Below are 25,731 nucleotides of genomic sequence, written 5' to 3' on the forward strand. Positions count from 1 at the left end.
GAGGTTTTAGCGCTTGAATTCTTTGCAAATGGTATGGATACAAAAGTTCCTCGTGTAAAATTTCCCATACAACACTTTTGGGAATATTCGTTTGTACTGAAATTCTTCTGGTGCTACTACCTGGATTAGCTTCAATCTGTTGTAGAACAATTTCCTCTGTCTGCGCCGTTCGGGTAGTACGGTTTCGTCCACAATCTCTCTTATTTGGCGTAAAATTACCAGTTTCTCTTAATCTCTGATGTAAACTGCTGAACAGTTTATCAGAAGGAAGCTGGCGATTTGGAAAAGTTTCTTGGTACAACCTCCGAGCTTCCAAAGCACAACCGTTTGCTTTGCCATACATGAAGTGCATGTCGGCCATTTCAGCAAAAGAGTATTCCGGCATTTTTTGAAAGACGAGAACAATGATTTTTTTCAATTACACTGTTATTAACACAATAATAATCGAATAAACTTTATTTTTAAACCTTATGTCAAATTCGTTTACCGTAACTACAGTAATTTGACCTTTTTCCATTTTCAACTTAGCACCGACATAAGCCTACTTTGATGTAGAAATTTTTATTATTGGGCGACCATGCATGCACTATTTTCTTTGGAGAGTATTTTCTCGAAAACGGCTAGCCTGACAGGTTTTCTACAAGAATACCTTTTTTATGTCATTTATACCGCGGAATCAGAATTTCTAAAGAAAACTGCAAAAATATGACGTTTAATAAAAATGTGAACAAATTAAATCGAGGCCTCCCCTGTCGGTACGCCCCTGATTAAAATAATAATTTAGTAAAAACACTGAAAGGTACCTACTATTAAAGGCAATACATATGCCAAAATTCAGATGGCTATCTGAAACGGTTCCAGAGATATAAAATAAAACCTATATCCCGGTGCAATCTTTGAATCGCCATAGCAACCTTATGACGCATTTGCGGACCTATATTCATATGAACTTTTCTTCATAGTTTAACATGTAGAATCACCCCTAGAATTATTCGAACGGAATTTCCGAACACCCTGTATATACAAAAAAGATCTAAATGCTTCAAAATTCTTGTTTGACCTAAATTTTCTTAAAATTATCACCTATACACGTGTTTATTTTTTTGACGATAACTTCTTACTTTTTAAGATTTTTAATCGCACAAAGGCTCATTTTGCAGAGACAGTAAGTAAGATCTTATCTGCTGTGGTCGTCAAGTGAGCAACAAGAATACAAGATATTTCTTTGAAATATTGCATTATCTAAAAATTTCAATATATCAGGTATGTGCGTTTGTATTGGTTAATGGTTAATAATATTTGAACAAATAATTTTCAATTTTTATTTTAGATATAATTCAATAAACCTATACATATATCTAAAATAATAAAGCATGGTTTCTTTAATGGTTTTTATTGCATAACTTCCGTAGTTAACATTTTGCTGCCTCATGTTTCTGAAAAATGTCCCAGCGTGTATATCCTTCAGACTTTTTTCGACATACAGGATATATATTTTCATTAACATTCATTCAATAACTAAAGGATATTCATTCAATTGCCCCAAGTTAAACTTGACACCGATATGTGTATGAGCACCGATATCGGTGATAACACTTCTTTATTATTTTGCTCTGATTAAAAAAGACTGTAAACTTAATTAGTTTCACTTCACTTGATTATGTAACAAAACGCTATAATTTTTTTTAATAAGTCGGTAGGTGTGACTGGCACATTTTCAACAAATTATACTTATAAATATTTATTAGTATACTTTAGGTAGGTAACACTAATTAAAGTATTACATCGCGTATTACTGTTAATACCACTTAGATTAAGCCTTTGTCTGATAATTGATTTCCCGATATTGAATAATTAAAATTGTATTAGTGGAGCAATGATTGTGTATCCTGGAAATATAAAAGTAAATGTGATATTTGACCCTTACAAATAAAAAAGATGGAATTAATTATAATATTCATGAAACAATAACTAAAGAACCATGTCACATAGTAAAAAGCTGATTGGCATAATTATCCACTAAAATACCACTCAGAGTAGTTCATAATTTATTATAAGTAGGTATAGTTGTAACAAACATTTTTTTCAATAATGGTTAAAAATAAAACAACTTTAACTTTTATTCGTTATTAAAATTCCATTGACTGTCACTGCGTTGCCAGCCTCGTTTTCAAAAAAGAATGGACCAATCCACCAGCGCAAAATACACACCACCGTCAATCTTTGGGGATACAGTGGTCATTAATGAACGACCCTAGGAATGTCTCTGCCCCAAAGTCGACAGTTTTGTTTGTTCACATACCCACTAAGATAAGCCTCGTCGCTTAATATGATTTTCTGAACAAAATCACCATCCACTTTCACTCACAGTGGCAATATTTTCGGCTAAACGGCCAATACGAGGCCGGCCTGTTTTTTAATTGTCTGCAACCGAACCCGTTTGTTAAAATTTTTCACAGTTGTTTCATTCCGGACGTTCCTTCTACCGAAAAGTCCACGTAATTTACGCACATTCTCATCTACACACTCTTCGTACTTCTAATGAATTTTTACAATCTTCACTCGCTTGCTTGAAACAATTAGATAACTTTTACAGTAGCGTTTCATTTGTTTGGTTCTAATATACGTAATATGCCTGCTGTAGTACTCGAAGAAAAGTAGTCGAGTAATGAAGGAGGGTGTACAAGGGGCCTAATAAGACCTAAGTGCCGTGGTGGAAGACAATTCCACCACCCCTCCGACATACATACATACATACATGCCTGCTGTATGAAAATAATAATTATTACACTGACAATGCCTTTGAGTTTAGATGTTTGATTATTTTTTTTTATCAAAAATGTCGTTTTCAGAACCATTCTAGATCCACTCGAGCAGCTGCAGTGTCTCTAAAACCACAAAGTCCTAGTGCTCCATTGGGATATAACTCTGGACCAGCTATTTACACTTCAGCCCCTTTTCCGTTGTCTTTCTTTATGCTGAGACTGCATTTGAACTCTAGTTTTACCACAGAGGTAAGTGATAAAGTTTGTAGGATTCGGATAACATAAAGAGCAATACACGGTGTTGAAAAATTGAAAAATTTTGAGGAAGTAAGGGTAATTCCAAAAAAAAAAATAGAAAAATAGTTCATTTAATACGACTATAAGTATTTCGGAATCGTTTCGTTTAGTAAATAGTACTATAAAATTCATGAAAAAATTAAAAATCGTTTAATTTATTTGTCCTATTACTATCAAATGTCAGTAAATAGATGGCGAAGTTAGAAACTAATTAGCACAAATGGTAGTTTGGCCACTTCAGAGCAATTTTTGCATTGTTTGGGTAACATATTTTTTTTAAAGTGTCTGTTACTTTAATCTATTTAATGTAAAAGTTACGATTGAAGTTTTCAATGTGTTAAGAACTTTAAAGTCGCGTTATAATCATCTGATTATCGAGGAAATTACTTTGAAGACACATTTTAGTGTTATTTATACTTTATAGAGATTTTTAGGGACAAGTGACTTTAATGGCAGTTCTTAAGTTGAGGCATAGTTTGTTTGATTTTGGGTGGGTCTATTATGTTACTCGTACATGGAAAAAACGTTGTCACGAATTGTGTAAAAATTCGACATTTATATTGTGATTATTTTTACAATTGTGAAATTATTACCAACAAATTGCAGATTTTCCCAAATTTTCAAACAATGTTTACGATACAATTTGTTGCTGTCGTGATTTTAGAAACAATTGGTTGAATTCTCATGACAATCTTTTTTCCGTGTAATTTTTTATTAGGGTTTTCTTTTGTGTTACTTTGTGTTACCAAACCGCCTGACTGGACCATATTTGAACTTTTTAAAAAATAATTTACCAATTCTACAAGTATTTGTCGATGTATTTTTCATGGTCCAGTACCGCGATCTTTTCGTTCTTTGGACTTAAATCCTCTATGCTTTTTTTCTGCGGATATTTAAAAAAAATAAGTGTATGATAAGTTAATGTCGATATTATTTCTCACTGAAGCTGCATCGTAGACTATTAGATAACTACAGTTCCTAATATAAATACTTTTTTATATAATTAATTAATTTATTATAAGGTATTTATTTATTTTATTTTATTTTTCTACCTCGTCATTTATGTCGTATAACAGATAAAGTTATCTTTAAAAATAATTTTCAAGTTCTTGAACATCCTGTTTCTGATCAAAAAACAAATTTGTTACTAGAAATCTCAGAAATCATGTAAGAGTGAAAAAATCAATCAAAATGGTAGGTGCTTGTTTCAGGAGAGAATTTTACACTTTGGACTATGTTTGCCTTTAAAATGTACCGACGAAGATGTTAAAAGGACGATGGAAGAGACTTCGAAATCCTCCCAAAAGATTACAGTGAAGGTAGAAGCTGTTAAGTCCGAACATAATAGATATAACATGTGGGGTGATAGGACTTTCATAATTCTCTGGTAAGTCTATTCTACATACTTATCCTTTTTACGCTATAGAAATTACCAGTTAATGACTGAAAAATCGGTTATTAATTTATTAATATAAAATGTTACATATCGATTCACACAGATTCACTTGAAAGTACAAATAAATATTTCCAATTTCAAGATTGAATATAATTATTGTTTAAATATTTCGTGGAAATAAATAGAGGAATATATTGTGTCGTGGATGCAGTAAACTGAAATTCACTTTTTGGGTTAGCTAACTTTTAAAATTAAATAATTTGTATTTCTTTATAAAAAAAATGGTTTACATTTATTCCAAATAATTAAATAATTGTTCCAAAACTTGTGTACAATAATTGAAATAAAATAAAATTTAATTAGTTTTAAAATCTTGACTTTCAGCTGGTCTGTTCCAGCTTTCAAATTTGAAAATTCACAACATATGCATATGTATAAATACCTTTTGTCATAAAATCTTTCATACCTCAAATTTTTCGTTAGAGCAATGCAGTTTGTGCAGAAATGCAAACTCTTTCCAAGTAAACTTAGTAAAGAAAAGATTTGTACCTCCAATGATATTTTTAAAAAATTTTTTGAGTATGTAGTTACTTTTTTATAAATTACACACCTAAATTCGAATTGCATTTTAGTGTCGTCACCAGCATCGTTGTCGTTCTTTTGGTCATAGCAACACTTTTCGACTTATACCTGGGACATCAGAAAAAAAGGAATAAGAACTCACACTTCAGCACAAAATTGGACATGAGCATGCCTGATATAAAAACTAAAAACGGTACTTTTCACAATATTAACTTTTCAAAAATTCTTAATAATAATTTATTCTTACAGGAAAGTGCAGTCTTTATGTGGTAAACAACAACAACGAAGTTTGTATCAACGGTGATGACCATCTTCAATCGCAGATTAATATTGGTAATAATAATTCTTCACGATCACGCGAATCGCCCATAAGTATGTATTTCTTGATTTCTGTTTCGCAACTAGCAATAACTTGGTGGAGATGGTGCTTTTAACAGTGTGTGTATTAATAGTATTAAATCAGTTTTAAGCGTCTGCTTTGTAGCAAGGAAATTAATCTACTAATGAAAAAAATTATGAAAGAAAAAGAAATTCCGTAAAAAATGATATATAATGTAATCAATATTAGGAATAAAATTGACGTGGTGACTGTTTACACAGAAAATAAAATGTTCCCCTTTCATTAAAGTTAGAGTTAATAATAATAAGATAATACTATTTTTTACTATTAGAACGATTTTTTAGTGATTTCTAACTTGATGTTAATTATAATACACATCTATCTTAGTGAAAAAGCGAAATATTATTTATTGCTCACAAAAATGCATAAGATCATGAAAATGTTACGTTCGACTGGAACTTTGTTTTTGCAGACAGCTATATATAGCTAGCAACTTTATGTTTGATTACAAAATAACCTATATTTTTATAAATTTCCTTAGAAATTTTCTCAGAATTAAAGGGATAAGATTTGATATGTCTGTGGCTGTAATTTAAGACATGTGGCCAAAAATGTGCCATAAGTGTTAGAAAGCGATTACAGTAATCTGTAACAAATTAAATCATCGTCCAATACATTATTGGCACATTATTTTGATCACACCTACTATATAGTACAGTTTCTGAATATACAGTATCTATACAGAGTGAACCATGGATATGGTCCGTACCATATCGGCCAAACATTAGGAAATGTATCCGAAACCAGGTCCCAGCAGAATGTGTCAGACCACCATTTTGCTGGAAATAATTGCGGTAGGCCAGTGATTAACTTTCCAATTCATTAGTGAAAAACGTTTGGCGCATATTCAGGTAGCTGTTCACATTGCATGTAGGTATCTTCATATACATAAGTATTGTCCTATTATTTCATGAAAAGATCAAACATTTACTATTCTAAAATATTGTCATGGTATTCTAAAATAAGGATTTTTGAGACTCCAATATCGCAAATGCCATTTATCGAAGAGTGGAAACATGACCTGTCGATGAAAGTTTCGTTCTATAGCTCTCTATAAGAGTGAAAAAAGAGCAAAATAGTCATAACAGTTGTATTCGTGAACATGTCTTTTAATAAATAAAGTGAACCAATTTAATAACTTGAAATTCTATAATATCTTTTTTGATATTTAAAACTGTCGAAAAATTATAAATAGAAAAAGCAATCTTTTCAGTTCTTCCACATTTTCATTTGCTCTTTGACATAAATTTTTGTAAAGTGGGTCCTTTTTACAGTAAATGAGAATTATGTCGTAACTTTTAATTCTGAACAACTGTTCCTAGTGACATTTTTTCGAAAAAGTAGATAAATATAAATGTAGTTTACCCTTATAATAGTTCCAGATTTTTAATTTTCTGGACATGAAATGGTAACCTCATCTTAAATACAAGCAACACTTTTTATCACTATGTTTTTCACTGTATAAAAAAGTTGTTCATTTTATTTACTCTAACTGTGGACACACTATGAAAATATAGTGTTTCGTAAGAAAAAAGATAGAGTTGCGATACCGATGCATTTTTTGGTTAAAAAAGTACTTCCTCATGAAGAAGCAATTCATAAAGGATATTTTCAAGGGTACCAAAGCTGTAATTGAATTTAACATTTTCGCATGTTAACTTTCAAAATATTCACCAGTTTCTCCCTTCTCCGCTAGTGTTTCTCCGTATTCTGTTATTCCCTCATATTTTTTTTATGTCCTTTGTATAACTTCCTTAATATTCTCTGCATATTCCTTTTTGAAATGTATCTGAGTGGTAAATTCTTGGTAAAACAGCATCTCTAGCATCTTCTCTCCTTTCTTTGTAACTTACACCAACACATATTTATTATAAATGTACTCCTGTATAAACTCTGGACCATCTTAATTTTCAGGAATGATTCTAAAAGAAGTCCTACTATCGTTTTCTTTAAAAGCAAACCTAAAGTCTATCTGCGACCAAACAGTTGGTAGTGACACCATTCCGGTGTTACATGGATTAAAAGCAATCAGTATGGCTTGGGTCATATTAGGGCACACCTGTATCATCGCTTTTAAATATTCAGGTACGTAAAGACAATCGCATAATATTTTGGGTTTAAAATCTTCATTTTAGATAATATGGAATACAGAAAGGTAGTGGAGAAAGAGTTTATGTTCCAAACCATATCAAATGGGACTTTCAGTGTAGACACCTTCTTCTTCACGAGCGGATTGTTGGTGTCTTTCCTTTATTTCAGAAGCAATGCGAAAGGAAAACTTGATCCTTTGACCAATGGGAAGAGCGGACTTATGGCGGGACTGCTACATTTCGTAGGACTGATCGGCTACAGATTTGCTAGGTAAGCACGATGCATATTATGTTCATTTAAAAAATTATTTGAAATACTTGATACACTTTTCTTATATTCTCCTTTTATCTATGGTAGAAATTTATTTATTTCTAATTCTTATTCGTGATTTGGCAATATATTTTTGTTGTACCTCTTTATTTTAGATGAAAAAAATTATGGATTTCATGCTTGATTTATCCTCAAGGTCTTTTCCAAAAGGGATCAAATTCTATCAACTACAAAACGTGTTATTTTGTTTTATTTTTTTCTATTTCTTTTACCATCTATCAAATTAAGATCTTTCTCTTCTGTTTGCTTTGTTCCCATTCTTGATTATTTCTAGATTTTGATGATTTGAGGGTCAAGTAATTGTTAAAGTAACACAAATAATATGTATATGTTAATACGTATTATAAAATAATAGTTTTTTGCATTAGGTTAACTGCACCATACCTCTTCACTATAGGAGTTGTTGAAGTTTCTATGAAATGGTTCTATTACAATTCTGTGTTTGAACCTCCAGCTATGGATCACGTGAATTGTCCAAATTATTGGTGGAGGAATGTGTTGTATATTAATACTTTGTTCCCAGCACCAGAAATGGTAAGTCATTTTCAATATAACCACTATTTCAACAAGCAGAGGTAAATAATGTGTTACGTTCATTTTTTCGTCTAACAGTTATAAAAGTACAGACCGACACAAATAAGTTTGTCTCTGATATAGCTCCCCCACAAATGAGCAATAGATATATGTCAAAAATTATAGAAAAATTATTTATTTCTATACAAAATTATTAGGAAAGTGATTTAAACTTACTTCAAATCCAGTAACAGTACTAACTGTTACTACTAACTATTAGTAGGTACCTACTAACTATTACTTTTGAGAACAGAGTTATTTAAAACAACCTTTTCAAACCAAAAAATCTATTTTTTTTTTATTAAGAACCTCATAATACATCTTTTTTTCAGTGCATGTTATGGAGTTGGTATTTGTCAGACGACACTCAGTTCTATATTATAGGAGCAATAATGCTTATTTTGGCAGCAAGGTAATAAAATTATCTATTGTTTTCTGGATTTGTTTAATGACTTTAAATTTGATATTTTGTAATTCACTAGTTTAAAATACAGGGTGTAAGAAGTTTTACTTTAAGTAATCATAAATGAACAAAAAAGTTGTATATTACAGGGGCGTAAGATTAACAGTTTTCAAAATACAGTGAGTATTAATATTGGGGAGTTTCATCACAACGTGACAACAGCGCTTAACCAAACGCTACACAGCTGATGCATACCACGTGTGCACGCGGCAGACTTGTCCAACGGAAAAAATGTAAACAGCTATTATTTTGAAATATTTAGTAAATTTCAAGACAATTGTTTTACAGTTTTTAAATAAAATAAAATGTATCGATTTTGTAGTACAAAGATGGTGTTGTGCTTAAATTTTAACTCGAATTTTAGTAATTATGAATCTCTTAAAACAGGAACTTAACTTTTAATCAAACTATGAATTTGAAAAATATGTAATTAAAGTACCCAAAGATTCACGTCATCCAAATAATCATTTGTATCAAAAATAATTTAGGTACTTACCAAAAAGCAAAATTCAGTAATTTTTAAACGCACAAGTATAAAACAAACTACAAACATATGATCAAAACGTCCACCACCATTTTCTATGCATGCACGACACCTTCGAATCCAATATTCCCGCACTCGTTGGAAAACACCCCAAAAAAGGAAATAGTGGTACGCAAAAAACACTCCGATACGGTCGAATTCCAGATACCAACTGAATGTGTATTGGTGAATAGCTTAGTAGCTACCTCCTCAGGCAAGCCGTTGACTACGTACCCGACGTGACCGACAAACACAAAAGACCTAGACACCAACTTTTTGACCCCGGGTGACCACCCCAATGACCCCCCCCCTGCCCGCTAACCTTTTCTGTTTCAGAGACAGCCAGGATCAAGAAACGAAGACAACGACACACACACACACANATGTCAGTAAATAGATGGCGAAGTTAGAAACTAATTAGCACAGATGGTAGTTTGGCCACTTCAGAGCAATTTTTGCATTGTTTGGGTAACATATTTTTTTTAAAGTGTCTGTTACTTTAATCTATTTAATGTAAAAGTTACGATTGAAGTTTTCAATGTGTTAAGAACTTTAAAGTCGCGTTATAGTCATCTGATTATTGAGGAAATTACTTTGAAGACAAGTGACTTTAATGGCAATTCTTAAGTTGAGGCATAGTTTGTTTGATTTTGGGTGGGTCTATTATGTTACTCGTACATGGAAAAAACATTGTCACGAATTGTGTAAAAATTCGACATTTATATTGTGATTATTTTTACAATTGTGAAATTATTACCAACAAATTGCAGATTTTCCCAAATTTTCAAACAATGTTTACGATACAATTTGTTGCTGTCGTGATTTTAGAAACAATTGGTTGAATTCTCATGACAATCTTTTTTCCGTGTAATTTTTTATTAGGGTTTTCTTTTGTGTTACTTTGTGTTACCAAACCGCCTGACTGGACCATATTTGAACTTTTTAAAAAATAATTTACCAATTCTACAAGTATTTGTCGATGTATTTTTCATGGTCCAGTACCGCGATCTTTTCGTTCTTTGGACTTAAATCCTCTATGCTTTTTTTCTGCGGATATTTAAAAAAAATAAGTGTATGATAAGTTAATGTCGATATTATTTCTCACTGAAGCTGCATCGTAGACTATTAGATAACTACAGTTCCTAATATAAATACTTTTTTATATAATTAATTAATTTATTATAAGGTATTTATTTATTTTATTTTATTTTTCTACCTCGTCATTTATGTCGTATTTATAACAGATAAAGTTATCTTTAAAAATAATTTTCAAGTTCTTGAACATCCTGTTTCATGATCAAAAAACAAATTTGTTACTAGAAATCTCAGAAATCATGTAAGAGTGAAAAAATCAATCAAAATGGTAGGTGCTTGTTTCAGGAGAGAATTTTACACTTTGGACTATGTTTGCCTTTAAAATGTACCGACGAAGATGTTAAAAGGACGATGGAAGAGACTTCGAAATCCTCCCAAAAGATTACAGTGAAGGTAGAAGCTGTTAAGTCCGAACATAATAGATATAACATGTGGGGTGATAGGACTTTCATAATTCTCTGGTAAGTCTATTCTACATACTTATCCTTTTTACGCTATAGAAATTACCAGTTAATGACTGAAAAATCGGTTATTAATTTATTAATATAAAATGTTACATATCGATTCACACAGATTCACTTGAAAGTACAAATAAATATTTCCAATTTCAAGATTGAATATAATTATTGTTTAAATATTTCGTGGAAATAAATAGAGGAATATATTGTGTCGTGGATGCAGTAAACTGAAATTCACTTTTTGGGTTAGCTAACTTTTAAAATTAAATAATTTGTATTTCTTTATAAAAAAAATGGTTTACATTTATTCCAAATAATTAAATAATTGTTCCAAAACTTGTGTACAATAATTGAAATAAAATAAAATTTAATTAGTGTTAAAATCTTGACTTTCAGCTGGTCTGTTCCAGCTTTCAAATTTGAAAATTCACAACATATGCATATGTATAAATACCTTTTGTCATAAAATCTTTCATACCTCAAATTTTTCGTTAGAGCAATGCAGTTTGTGCAGAAATGCAAACTCTTTCCAAGTAAACTTAGTAAAGAAAAGATTTGTACCTCCAATGATATTTTTAAAAAATTTTTTGAGTATGTAGTTACTTTTTTATAAATTACACACCTAAATTCGAATTGCATTTTAGTGTCGTCACCAGCATCGTTGTCGTTCTTTTGGTCATAGCAACACTTTTCGACTTATACCTGGGACATCAGAAAAAAAGGAATAAGAACTCACACTTCAGCACAAAATTGGACATGAGCATGCCTGATATAAAAACTAAAAACGGTACTTTTCACAATATTAACTTTTCAAAAATTCTTAATAATAATTTATTCTTACAGGAAAGTGCAGTCTTTATGTGGTAAACAACAACAACGAAGTTTGTATCAACGGTGATGACCATCTTCAATCGCAGATTAATATTGGTAATAATAATTCTTCACGATCACGCGAATCGCCCATAAGTATGTATTTCTTGATTTCTGTTTCGCAACTAGCAATAACTTGGTGGAGATGGTGCTTTTAACAGTGTGTGTATTAATAGTATTAAATCAGTTTTAAGCGTCTGCTTTGTAGCAAGGAAATTAATCTACTAATGTCATTATGAAAGAAAAGTAAATTCCGTAAAAAATGATGTATAATATAATCAATATTAGGAATAAAATTGACGTGGTGACTGTTTACAAAGAAAATAAAATTTTCCCCTTTCATTAAAGTTAGAGTTAATAATAATAAGATAATACTATTTTTTACTATTAGAACGATTTTTTAGTGATTTCTAACTTGATGTTAATTATAATACACATCTATCTTAGTGAAAAAGCGAAATATTATTTATTGCTCACAAAAATGCATAAGATCATGAAAATGTTACGTTCGACTGGAACTTTGTTTTTGCAGACAGCTATATATAGCTAGCAACTTTATGTTTGATTACAAAATAACCTATATTTTTATAAATTTCCTTAGAAATTTTCTCAGAATTAAAGGGATAAGATTTGATATGTCTGTGGCTGTAATTTAAGACATGTGGCCAAAAATGTGCCATAAGTGTTAGAAAGCGATTACAGTAATCTGTAACAAATTAAATCATCGTCCAATACATTATTGGCACATTATTTTGATCACACCTACTATATAGTACAGTTTCTGAATATACAGTATCTATACAGAGTGAACAAGAGGAAACACTTTTTTATTTTCTGCATAGAAGTGCATAGAAATTTAGAGAATATAAAAATGTCATAAGAGTCCTCTGCCTTTATTTTTACTTTTTCGAAAAAGTTATACTTAGAAAAAGACACGTTCAAAAATGTACAGCAATATTTTAAAGGATATAGTGAATATGGGAGAAAATATGTAATATAATAAAATGTTATTCCAACAAACTTCCACCAATGTCCACACAAATTTGATGACAAGCAATGAACTTCGGCTAACCTCTTCTCAAGATATGGACTGCAGCTTCTCTCTAACGCATTGTTTTATTTGGTCGATGTTATGGTCCGAAGATTTTCTGTACACAATTTGTTTAAGTCGGTTCCAGAAGCCCATGATTGTTAAAACTGGATACATTGGGAACCATGGATATGGTCCATACTATATTGGCCAAACATTAGGAAATGTATCCGTAACCAGGTCCCAGCAGAATGTGTCAGACCACCATTTTGCTGGAAATAATTGCGGTAGGCCAGTGATTAACTTTCCAATTCATTAGTGAAAAACGTTTGGTGTATATTCAGGTTGCTGTTCGCATTGCATGATGTAGATATCTTCAAAGAAGTATTGTCCTATTATTTCATAAAAAGATCAAACATTTACTATTCTAAAATATTGTCATGGTATTCTAAAATAAGGATTTTTGAGACTCCAATATCGCAAATGCCATTTATCGAAGAGTGGAAACATGACCTGTCGATGAAAGTTTCGTTCTATAGCTCTCTATAAGAGTGAAAAAAGAGCAAAATAGTCATAACAGTTGTATTCGTGAACATGTCTTTTAATAAATAAAGTGAACCAATTTAATAACTTGAAATTCTATAATATCTTTTTTGATATTTAAAACTGTCGAAAAATTATAAATAGAAAAAGCAATCTTTTCAGTTCTTCCACATTTTCATTTGCTCTTTGACATAAATTTTTGTAAATAAATAAAGTGGGTCCTTTTTACAGTAAATGAGAATTATGTCGTAACTTTTAATTCTGAACAACTGTTCCTAATGAAATTATTTCGAAAAAGTAGATAAATATAAATGTAGTTTACTCTTACAGTTCCAGATTTTTAATTTTCTGGACATGAGATGTTAACTTGTTCCATGGTAACCTCATCTTAAATACAAGCAACACTTTTTATCACTATGTTTTTCACTGTATAAAAAAGTTGTTCATTTTATTTACTCTAACTGTGGACACACTATGAAAATATAGTGTTTCGTAAGAAAAAAGATAGAGTTGCGATACCGATGCATTTTTTGGTTAAAAAAGTACTTCCTCATGAAGAAGCAATTCATAAAGGATATTTTCAAGGGTACCAAAGCTGTAATTGAATTTAACATTTTCGCATGTTAACTTTCAAAATATTCACCAGTTTCTCCCTTCTCCGCTAGTGTTTCTCCGTATTCTGTTATTCCCTCATATTTTTTTTATGTCCTTTGTATAACTTCCTTAATATTCTCTGCATATTCCTTTTTGAAATGTATCTGAGTGGTAAATTCTTGGTAAAACAGCATCTCTAGCATCTTCTCTCCTTTCTTTGTAACTTACACCAACACATATTTATTATAAATGTACTCCTGTATAAACTCTGGACCATCTTAATTTTCAGGAATGATTCTAAAAGAAGTCCTACTATCGTTTTCTTTAAAAGCAAACCTAAAGTCTATCTGCGACCAAACAGTTGGTAGTGACACCATTCCGGTGTTACATGGATTAAAAGCAATCAGTATGGCTTGGGTCATATTAGGGCACACCTGTATCATCGCTTTTAAATATTCAGGTACGTAAAGACAATCGCATAATATTTTGGGTTTAAAATCTTCATTTTAGATAATATGGAATACAGAAAGGTAGTGGAGAAAGAGTTTATGTTCCAAACCATATCAAATGGGACTTTCAGTGTAGACACCTTCTTCTTCACGAGCGGATTGTTGGTGTCTTTCCTTTATTTCAGAAGCAATGCGAAAGGAAAACTTGATCCTTTGACCAATGGGAAGAGCGGACTTATGGCGGGACTGCTACATTTCGTAGGACTGATCGGCTACAGATTTGCTAGGTAAGCACGATGCATATTATGTTCATTTAAAAAATTATTTGAAATACTTGATACACTTTTCTTATATTCTCCTTTTATCTATGGTAGAAATTTATTTATTTCTAATTCTTATTCGTGATTTGGCAATATATTTTTGTTGTACCTCTTTATTTTAGATGAAAAAAATTATGGATTTCATGCTTGATTTATCCTCAAGGTCTTTTCCAAAAGGGATCAAATTCTATCAACTACAAAACGTGTTATTTTGTTTTATTTTTTTCTATTTCTTTTACCATCTATCAAATTAAGATCTTTCTCTTCTGTTTGCCTTGTTCCCATTCTTGATTATTTCTAGATTTTGATGATTTGAGGGTCAAGTAATTGTTAAAGTAACACAAATAATATGTATATGTTAATACATATTATAAAATAATAGTTTTTTGCATTAGGTTAACTGCACCATACCTCTTCACTATAGGAGTTGTTGAAGTTTCTATGAAATGGTTCTATTACAATTCTGTGTTTGAACCTCCAGCTATGGATCACGTGAATTGTCCAAATTATTGGTGGAGGAATGTGTTGTATATTAATACTTTGTTCCCAGCACCAGAAATGGTAAGTCATTTTCAATATAACCACTATTTCAACAAGCAGAGGTAAATAATGTGTTACGTTCATTTTTTCGTCTAACAGTTATAAAAGTACAGACCGTCACAAATAAGTTTGCGTCTCGATCGAGATCGCTCCGCCCACAAATGAGCAATAAACATGGCAAAAATTATAGAAAAATTATTCGTTTCTATCAAAATTGATTAGAAAACTGTTTAAATCCAGTTAAGTACTAACATCTACGACATTTAAAAACAGAGTTAAAAAAATATATTTAAAAAAACCATTCCAACTAAAAATATCTAATTCTTTTTTTTTAAATCCCATTTTTTTCTTTCCAGTGCATGTTATGGAGTTGGTATTTGTCAGACGACACTCAGTTCTATATTATAGGAGCAATAATGCTTATTTTGGCAGCAAGGTAATAAAATTATGAATTATATTTTGTATTTCTTTAGGTATGACTTTAAATTTGATGCTTTTGTAGTTTGCTTGTGCAAGTTTCAATTTTGAAATTTAACATAAAAAGATACTATAAATGTTTTCAGCAAAAAAATGTATAATATATTCCTTTTAGTCATTTTAAAAGTGCTGCTGCGTTGCTAGTTGTTTTCTTGGCAAGTTCCTGGATGACAACTGGATATATAGCCTACAGCAACAGACATATGCCTGGATCTGACGACCCCTTGGCACTTTTTGATAAAATCTATGACAAGCCTTGGACTAGGTTGGGGCCCTACCTGATAGGCATGTGCACGGGGTGGCTGCTTTTTAAGAAAAACTGTAGGATACGTATGTCAAAGGTAGGGCCTTAAAGAAACAATTTTGTATGTGTACATTTGTTTTTTTTTCAAAATAATTATTGTTTTAGCTGAGCGTTACAGTTGGCTGGACAGCATCTGTAGCATGTTTACTCTCACTTGTTTATGGTTTATACGAAACACGTCTCACCCCTTCAGCTGGTGCTGCATACAGTGCCCTTAGTCATTCTGCTTGGGCTGTAGGATTGTCCTGGATTGTTGTGGCATGTTGCACTGGTTATGGAGGTAATACTGATTTTAATTAGTTATAAAGCAGTGCAAAACATTTTTGTCAATTTCTACGCGAGAATAATGGAGAGTTGTTTATCTATTACAATAATTTAAAGTCACACTAGTAGTGGCTCTGTATTTAATTGGAAAGTGCATATGGTGTAAAAAGTTTATTTTTAATGTAGAGAGCAGCAGTATTAAAGATTAATAAACTGAAATATGAAACTGGTTCTAACATATTTGAAGCACTTTCGTAAAAGGATTTTAATTAAAATTCAATGGGTAATATGGCTAATATCAATGGGAATAGTTTCCTTTCTGTATTTATTAGATCAGTGAATATTTACAAATGCAAATTACTGCAACCCACCATACACATATGTGTATAATAAAATGTATATCTTTAATTTTTACTAAAATAATTTGATTGATCTGGATTTCTTTAATCAAAGCTTTAATAAAATTTGTAACACTTCATATACCAAAATTATATTAATTTTTGTATAAATTATTTGCAGGTATCGTAAACAAAATACTATCGGCAACAATCCTCTACCCATTCAGCAGAGTGACATACTGTGCGTACCTCCTCCACCCCATAATAATAAGAGTGATGGTAATGAGCATGGACAGCCCACTCCATTTAGGCACCATCGTAACATTAGTTATCTACATGGGGCAAGTCGTAGCCTCATATGCAATATCTTTCTTACTTTCAGTCGCATTCGAAGCACCTGTTGTGTCGATGCTTAGAATAATATCAAAAGTGGTGGCAANACCACACATAAACATGACACTACCCCCGGGGTTTACACAGACGAGCCGGCGAAGCAAGAAGAGCGCCAGAAGAAAGGGCCCTAGCCGGCGGGGCCCAGCCAGGACAAAAGGAGGTCCCACAAAGCGCCTACACCGGCCGCATTTGCGGTCGGGGTAGACGACGGATGGGGCCCACCTACGAAGGCTGTCCAGGCCTACACGAGATGAGGCAGGATAAAGAGGGATAATCCTCCTCGTTCCCAAATCATTGAGGCCAATTTCTAGCCATAGAATAATGGCGCGCGCGCTTAGTAGCTACCTTGTTCGATATGAATTTTATCGAATTTTAAATTTATTACAACGCTAATTATCTTTTGGAATTAAGCATAAAGAAGTTTAAAAAAGTGATAAACATTGTATTTTATGGTATTCTATGCGCGCAGTTATGACAATATTCCTTAATTAATCGAACTTTTGTACAAGTAGGAGATTTTGATAATTTTTTTCTCGGAAATGGTTGAGTTTAGGACCCAGGTCATATTAGGTTTTTTTTGTTAATTTTAATGTATTCTATCATCTATTAAAATTAAGGCAGTCAAACTTCTAATACCCTGCATATGCGTTTGTACAAGTTTCAATTTTGAAATTTTACATAAATAAATAAGTACTATAAATGTTTTCATTAAAAAATATATAATTCCTTTTAGTCATTTTAAAAGTGCTGCTGCATTGCTAGTGGTTTTCCTGGCAAGTTCCTGGATGACAACTGGATATATAGCCTACAGCAACAGACATATGCCTGGATCTGACGACCCCTTGGCACTTTTTGATAAAATCTATGACAAGCCTTGGACTAGGTTGGGGCCCTACCTGATAGGCATGTGCACGGGGTGGCTGCTTTTTAAGAAAAACTGTAGGATACGTATGTCAAAGGTAGGGCCTTAAAGAAACAATTTTGTATGTGTACATTTGTTTTTTTTTCAAAATAATTATTGTTTTAGCTGAGCGTTACAGTTGGCTGGACAGCATCTGTAGCATGTTTACTCTCACTTGTTTATGGTTTATACGAAACACGTCTCACCCCTTCAGCTGGTGCTGCGTACAGTGCCCTTAGTCATTCTGCTTGGGCTGTAGGATTGTCCTGGATTGTTGTGGCATGTTGCACTGGTTATGGAGGTAATACTGATTTTAATTAGTTATAAAGCAGTGCAAAACATTTTTGTCAATTTCTACGAGAGAATAATGGAGAGTTGTTTATCTATTACAATAATTTAAAGTCACACTAGTAGTGGCTTTGTATTTAATTGGAAAGTGCATATGGTGTAAAAAATTTATTTTTAATGTAGACAGCAGCAGTACGTTAAAAAAAATATTGTATAATGCTGCAGTGCAACAGTTACGTAGTTATATTAGAAATGGAATATTAAATTAAAGATTAATAAACTGAAATATGAAACTGATTCTAACATATTTGAAGCACTTTCGTAAAAGGATTTTAATTAAAATTCAATGGGTAATATGGCTAATATCAATGGGAATAGTTTCCTTTCTGTATTTATTAGATCAGTGAATATTTACAAATGCAAATTACTGCAACCCACCACACACATATGTGTATAATAAAATGTATATCTTTAATTTTTACTAAAATAATTTGATTGATCTGGATTTCTTTAATCAAAGCTTTAATAAAATTTGTAACACTTCATATACCAAAATTATATTAATTTTTGTATAAATTATTTGCAGGTATCGTAAACAAAATACTATCGGCAACAATCCTCTACCCATTCAGCAGAGTGACATACTGTGCGTACCTCCTCCACCCCATAATAATAAGAGTGATGGTAATGAGCATGGACAGCCCACTCCATTTAGGCACCATCGTAACATTAGTTATCTACATGGGGCAAGTCGTAGCCTCATATGCAATATCTTTCTTACTTTCAGTCGCATTCGAAGCACCTGTTGTGTCGATGCTTAGAATAATATCAAAAGTGGTGGCAATCAAGAAAAGTCAATCTGCCGCATCACCGTCTTGAAAGATATGTTGTAATTAATTGTAATTTTGTATATATTTATTCTCTCCTTTGCTGTGAATGTGTGCAAGTGTGTAATGAAGCAAGAAATAGGATACTGTTAAATTTTCTTGCCACTTAGTATTAATATACAAATAGTGGTGTGCGAGTATTGTTTGTAAGAGGTGTTGTGTAGTTAAAAACATGGAAACAGACTGATACAACTGTTTGCTGAATTTTTGTTACATGTTTTGAGTTTTGTTTATAAATCCTAAATTTAATTCCTTAAAATATTAAACATTTATTAGAAATATAAGAATATGTACTTGATAAAACATTTAGTAATATGGTCCTTTTCTTTCCTTCTCACTATATTATACTGGAGATCTAGTAAAAACAAAATAAAAACTCAAAAACTGATTTATACAGGGTCACAAACATGTAAAGAAACCATAGAATGAACTTATAAATGGACAATATTAACTTTTCGAAGTTCTTCTTAGACAATCTTAAAAACTTCTACTGTTTAAACAAAAATACTGAGAAATAAATGTATTTATTTCTTGATTTTTGTAACTAAATTAAAATTTTATTTTATACCACTGTTACAGTATTTCTATTAAGGATATTATCCTGCACGTTAATATTAATAAGCCAAAGGCATTACAATAGTTTGTACTTATTTTTTTTAATGTTCTTTATTTTTATTTTAAAATAATTGTTCTTTCTTAGGAAAATGTGAAAATAAATAAAATTTATTAAAAATATGCATTTTTAATTTAACATATATTATTTATAACTCGTGAGGAGCTTCGTTTTGACGAGTTTACCACAATTTTCCTCTGCGACTTTTCTCGATTCCTCCGCTTTTCCACTCGAAAAAGTCCAAAAACATGGCAATTTCCCGGGGTCTTGAAAAGTCAAGATCACATCCTTTTCTTTAGCTGAAGTTACTGGAAATTTTGTTGCAAATGCCGATTTAAATTTGAGAAATTCTTCCGACATTGACGTGTCTACCGGCCAAAATATGCCAAAATGACAGGGTATTGAAAATCAATTACCACGTAGGTAATTTTAAGTAAAATTAATTGTAAATAATTAATTCAGTCAAAAAGTATTGTTGTCCATCAAATTTCAAGCCATGTTTTTTCAGTCGGACAGCTGGAAATCGGAATTTTCACGGGGTATGATAAAACACTCGACAGAAAAGTGTTTTTTATAAGCAAAAATTGTAATGTCCGACAAAAATATATCCACAAATCGTCAGTCCGACAAAAAAAGATGAAAAAAATTTCGTAAAAAATGTGCACGTATTTATAATTTCTAATAAGATATTTTCATGTGTTATGCAAAATTCCATATAAATATATACATATATATTTTTCGTTTTATTCTTGTAATTGTAAATCTCGCCTTATTTATATTGAAATCAGAATGCGATTGAGCTAGCTAGCTCTTTCTAGTAAATCTTTCCTCCTTTAACTTATTAACGAAGCCCTTTGTAATGTCAATACGCCCCAAGAATTTGAAGTGGGGCAAAATAGAAAGAGAATCGCTCGGATGGTGGTGACTAAGTTGCCCATGATTGTACTATACTGGTTTACTACTAAACCTCTTGTAGTTGCTACTACTCATGAAAGTAACATGAGGCGGGAACTTTTAAAGTATTATACGAGAAAATAGCTTCATTTGTTTATAACTTTTACATTTTTAAGCATAAAATAAGCAATATTATAATTATTTATTTGAAACAAATAATAATTTACATAATAATAATTAATAACCATTTATAAATATGAAATTTTTGGAGTGAAAAAATTAAATTTCATCTCGATTATTGATTTATTGATTTTTTAATAATTTGCGGACATTAAATCATCGGACACTTATAACACTCTTTTAAAGTAAATTTAAAAGTGGAAAAAAAGAAAATTAAATATGTGGTAATCGATTTATCATACCCCGTGAAAATTTCGATTTCCAGCTGTCGGACTGAAAAAACGCGGCTTGAAATTTGTCGAACAACAATACTTTTTGACTGAATTAACAATTTACAATTAATTTTACTAAAAATTACCTATGTGGTAATTAATTTTCAATACCACGTCATTTTGGCATGTTTCGGCCGGTAGACACGTCAATGTCGAAAGAATTTCTGTCGGACAAATTTAAATCGACATTTGCAACAAAATTTCCAGTAACTTAAACTAAAAAAAAAAGATATGGTCTGGACTTTTCAAGACCCCGGGAAATTGCCATGTTTTTGGACTTTTCCGAGTGAAAAAGCGGAGGAAAGTCGCAGAGGAAAAGTGTGGTAGACTTGTTAAAACGAAGCTCCTCACGAGTTATAAAGTATGTGGTAATCAACTTTCTAGGGGGAGCGTGTACTGTGGACTATTAATAATTTATTAACACTTCATTTGTATGTCATTTATACGAGGTTTAACAGGTATCGTAAATTTTCTCAGAAAGAATGGCGTGGCGTTCAAAAAGTGGTAGCTAAAAATGATAATGCTCTAATAATCGAGCGGTTTTAGCCTGTGCCATGTTACGCAAGACGAAAAGACTGGTAGTCCAAATGCATCACTGTACACTTTCCTGTGCGATTAACATGGCTCGTCGAGTTTGGCAAGTTTCAACAGTTTTTAGTACGGTTTTGCTTAAAATGGAGAGTAATTAAAAAACGCAAATTAAAAGTGGCGTTATGTTTATTTGTGTGTCAAATTTTATTTGTAGGCTTTCGTGGCTGTCGTTAATGATTGAATGATTTCCGTGCTCGTTGCCATGTCTTTGATTTACAACTTTTGATGTTTTGAGAGGCACATCGCTCTCTTCTTCAGAAGTTACTCTGAAACTGGAGATCTACTAACCTTGTCACTATTTATATTTGATATGATCACTGATCCACAAAAAAAATCAACTTGATAGACACTGTACAACACGCGCAATTTGAGAATTCCCGTTACTTTTTGATCAAACCTTGTAGAAAAGTTGGATTATATTGGGTTCAATTATATGCATCTTAAGAAAATGAAAAATACCATTTATTGCTTAAACTATAATAAATGTTAAGTAATAAATAAACAAATGCCAAATCACGGATATTATTCATTCTCAAAGGCCACTTCAGTAACAGCGTGAACATAGAATGGTCCTTCTTTCACAAAGTCCTGGAAAGTTTTTAGAGTCGACTGGTCGAAAACCGTGCTATTAGACAATACTTTCACTATTTCATACTTTGCTTCCTTACCCTCTTTTACAGTCTCTATGTTACGATCAAGTAGAAACTCTACTAGACCTAAAAATTACCAAATTTTGTGTTATTTAATTTGAAATAGGTTATTTCATCGTTAATAATTTTATACATATTCTAACCTGGTGTATTTCTTATTTCCTCTTGTCCCCACTGCTGGTCAGCGATGACACGTAAAATGCCTAGCCCAGATAATTTTATTTCAGAGAATGGATTTTTGGCATATCTTAAAATTATCTCCATCGGATCATCCCCAAATAGTCCATACCACCTTCGAGTGATTTGCATTATATCATTTTTTTGCTCCTCGACGGCTAACAGATTTTCAAGACAATTCAATGCCCTTAACCTTACTTCAGTCGGAAAAGAAGTTAGCAGTTTAACAATAGTTTTAATGGCATAAGTCATTTTGTTTCCTAGAATAATTAAGATATACATTGATTCTAAAAAAATTAGTTTGAGCTGTACCTGTGGATTGCAAGGCACATTTTCCTGAATTCGTAAGTCCAATAACCCCTAACGTATCTAATGATACACCAACAATTATCAAGTCTCCACTTTCAATGTTAGAAAATAATCTGTCGAAAAATTTTGGATATTTTGAGAGTAATTCAATGGGCTTCCAGTTCGCCATATGACCAAAGAATTTTAAAATACCTAAATTTCATGAAAAATCACCATAACATAACATGCTGTCAAGATACAGTCCGTACAATATTTGTTAAGATGGAATTCCAAGTTAAATTATGAAGAAACACACTTTCGTAACTGCAAAACACAGTTAATACAGCGAACGCCACCCCACCAATGCCTTTCTACCTGATGCGTCAAATGCGGTTAATTCCAAATAAGTGACGCAGGGGTCTTCTTGGAATTCTATCTCAACAAATATCATAAGAACCGTAATATGCTTTATCCCAATTACAAAACACTATCTAAACTTGTCCTAATAATTATTCAGTGTTAATATTCAACACAAGTTTGCATTCCTGCAAAGCGGGTCATTATCAGTAGTTGTAACTAATATGCCTCTCTCTCCGATGGAGCCACTAAATGTAAAGATAAAAAAAGAAAATATAAATATAGCTTACCTGGTTCACAAATTTGGACTAGCGTAGGATCCTCATTGTCATCTATGAAACCAAACAATTTGCTTAAGATGCCGTTATGTTCCAAATAGTTATATCCATGCCTACTCAAACCAAGTTGTGTCAATAACTCGACAACATTCATTCTCAGTAAAACATCATTGCTGTCTAATTCCTCAAATATCTGTGCTATTAATCCAGTTGAACTTAAATGAGTAAAGTTTTCTTCCGAGTCTTTAGATATGTTAACAACCACCTAATAAAATACAGTAACCCTTAATAAAAAATAAATATGACAAACTATTTCAATTTAACTAATCACAGGTTGGTACTTATTGCTATAATGTCACATATATCTTACTTCATAAACTCTTAATCGAACCACCTCACTAATCGACATAACTTCATGGAGAACTGTCATCACATCGTTTGATATAAGCTGCTTTAATCCCGTGGAGAAGAGTCCTAACTTTACAATTATGTCGCAAGCTTCCTTTGCTACAGTTATATCACTGTCGCCAATACATCTTATTATGTTGCTTAATAACGAGACTCTTTTACATATATTTATTAATGATTCTTCATTTGAGACATTTCGATCTATTTCCTTCAATGCCATAAGCTTAACAGCATTATAGGGATGATTTAGTGCTCTTTCTAGTGGAAGACTGTATTTATTTGTGCTTTCACCTAGATTTAGATTATTCATGCAAAGGGAGAGGACCTCACATGCTAAATCAATTTGTTCCCTAAAAAATTAAATATAATGTTTAAGTTGACGCAGCACTTTTTAGGTTAGAAAAAAAACTTACGTGTTTGAATCATTTAAACAATCGAAAACCAAAGGCAAATCCAGGAGATTTGCAGTTCTAGATGCTTCATTTTGAGGAACTGAAGTAAGATGATCCCTAATTTCATTTAACGTTGATATTCTTAAGTCTTCTTTTAAAAGTTTTGTTAGTTTTTCGGCGCACCACTCTTCACGCGATGCCATTTTTAAAAGAACTGCATAGAAAATATAGTATTTAAGTTTTCTATGATGAACTATCCAGTCTGTCACAGATCACAGATCACAGAAACAATCTGTCTGTCAAGGTGTCAAGAAGTCCATAGATAAGAATAGTCTCCATGGATAAGAAAGAAGTCAAGAGTGAAAACTGAAAATATAAAAACGCAACACGCAGGACAATGCACATTGAAAAGGCGTATTCCAGTCGTATATGTGTTCTTTCGATTCTTGGTAGTATCAAAGGAAAATTCTTGTCTCTTTAGAAATAAAAATGTTCATTTCGATAATTTTATTTCAATCTGTATAGGTATTATTCTTCAACTAGTATTAAAAACTAATGCTACTATCATCTAGTGACAAAATTTCCATAATTTATTTGTATACTGCTATATGTTATATTATCAAATCATTGTACCTATATTATCTTAAATTTTCCCCATAAAACCATGTATACTTATATAATTTCGTTTATAAACCGTTATTAACACTTTGAAGGAGATAGTAAGAGAAAGTAAATACGTTTAAAACTTTTTCAGTAAATATTACAAATCATGAACCTGTAGACATTAGGTAGGGTCTATTTGTTCCTTTTTTCTTCCAAGATGTGTTAATTAAATTTATTACAGCAGACAACAAAACCCAGTTTATTAAATACATAACAAATATTTGTTGTGCAAGTTATAAATATCCTGTAAGTAGTATAGCATACCTACCTACTTTCTGTTTGTATACATTATATTTAATGAATAAATATATATTCTTAAAATAGAATATTAGTAAGGAAGTTCTTAAGAGAACACATAGATTTGATAAAAACTGGCGTATAAAGGCAACACAGCAGTAACAAAGAAATGCATGAATATTTTGAAAAATCATTTAATCTTAGATATACACAATAAAGAAATAAAAAATAAAAACAACCTAATTGATAAACTAAAGAAACAAAAAAAAATCAAAGAAACTTAAATGCAAAAATGAAGTATAAAAGCTTGAACATATTTTCAACTTTGAAGCAAATATAGTTGTAGGGAGTAAATAAGTTTTGAAAAAGCGATATGATTAAGCTAAGAAACAAGATATTTTATTTATTAGTAAATAATAATTTAATTAAAAAAATTCCAGAATTAACATTGTACTAACTTCGTATTTTTTTTAGTCATTTCATCATACCAAGATAATTTTTTACTTACGAAGTTTATTTTTTTTTTATAGCAGCACTTCATTTATAATTTCTGTGTCTCC

General features: G+C 31.6%; 2 protein-coding genes across 3 annotated transcripts in view; one reads left to right on the plus strand and one right to left on the minus strand.

The window, feature by feature from the left end:
* LOC108912078 (nose resistant to fluoxetine protein 6-like) overlaps positions 1-19,793 on the plus strand; it is a 55,412-nt gene extending 35,619 nt beyond the window's left edge. Inside the window, exons 3-13 of one of the 2 annotated variants that reach the window (XM_018717237.1) lie at positions 2,853-3,014; positions 4,274-4,449; positions 5,091-5,233; positions 5,290-5,412; positions 7,355-7,525; positions 7,576-7,801; positions 8,230-8,395; positions 8,767-8,846; positions 17,829-18,054; positions 18,123-18,297; positions 18,871-19,793. In XM_018717237.1, coding sequence (XP_018572753.1) covers positions 2,853-3,014; positions 4,274-4,449; positions 5,091-5,233; positions 5,290-5,412; positions 7,355-7,525; positions 7,576-7,801; positions 8,230-8,395; positions 8,767-8,846; positions 17,829-18,054; positions 18,123-18,297; positions 18,871-19,163 — 1,941 coding nt within the window. In that variant the 3' untranslated portion in view covers positions 19,164-19,793. The remainder of the gene's footprint in view (positions 1-2,852; positions 3,015-4,273; positions 4,450-5,090; positions 5,234-5,289; positions 5,413-7,354; positions 7,526-7,575; positions 7,802-8,229; positions 8,396-8,766; positions 8,847-17,828; positions 18,055-18,122; positions 18,298-18,870) is intronic. The other variant, XM_018717238.1, reaches the window with a different exon arrangement.
* A 2,368-nt stretch (positions 19,794-22,161) lies between these two features.
* Positions 22,162-24,496, minus strand: LOC108912081 (26S proteasome non-ATPase regulatory subunit 5). Its single transcript, XM_018717242.1, has 6 exons — positions 24,293-24,496; positions 23,842-24,229; positions 23,484-23,736; positions 22,861-23,049; positions 22,515-22,808; positions 22,162-22,437 (listed from the first exon to the last, which is right to left on the minus strand). Exons 1-6 carry the CDS (start codon positions 24,472-24,474, stop codon positions 22,244-22,246), a joined length of 1,500 nt encoding a protein of 499 aa, XP_018572758.1. The 5' UTR covers positions 24,475-24,496; the 3' UTR covers positions 22,162-22,243.
* Positions 24,497-25,731: the final 1,235 nt, after the last annotated feature.

The sequence above is a fragment of the Anoplophora glabripennis genome, unplaced genomic scaffold, assembly GCF_000390285.2.
Source record: "Anoplophora glabripennis isolate ALB-LARVAE unplaced genomic scaffold, Agla_2.0 scaffold570, whole genome shotgun sequence".
In the NCBI taxonomy this organism is placed as follows: domain Eukaryota; kingdom Metazoa; phylum Arthropoda; class Insecta; order Coleoptera; family Cerambycidae; genus Anoplophora; species Anoplophora glabripennis.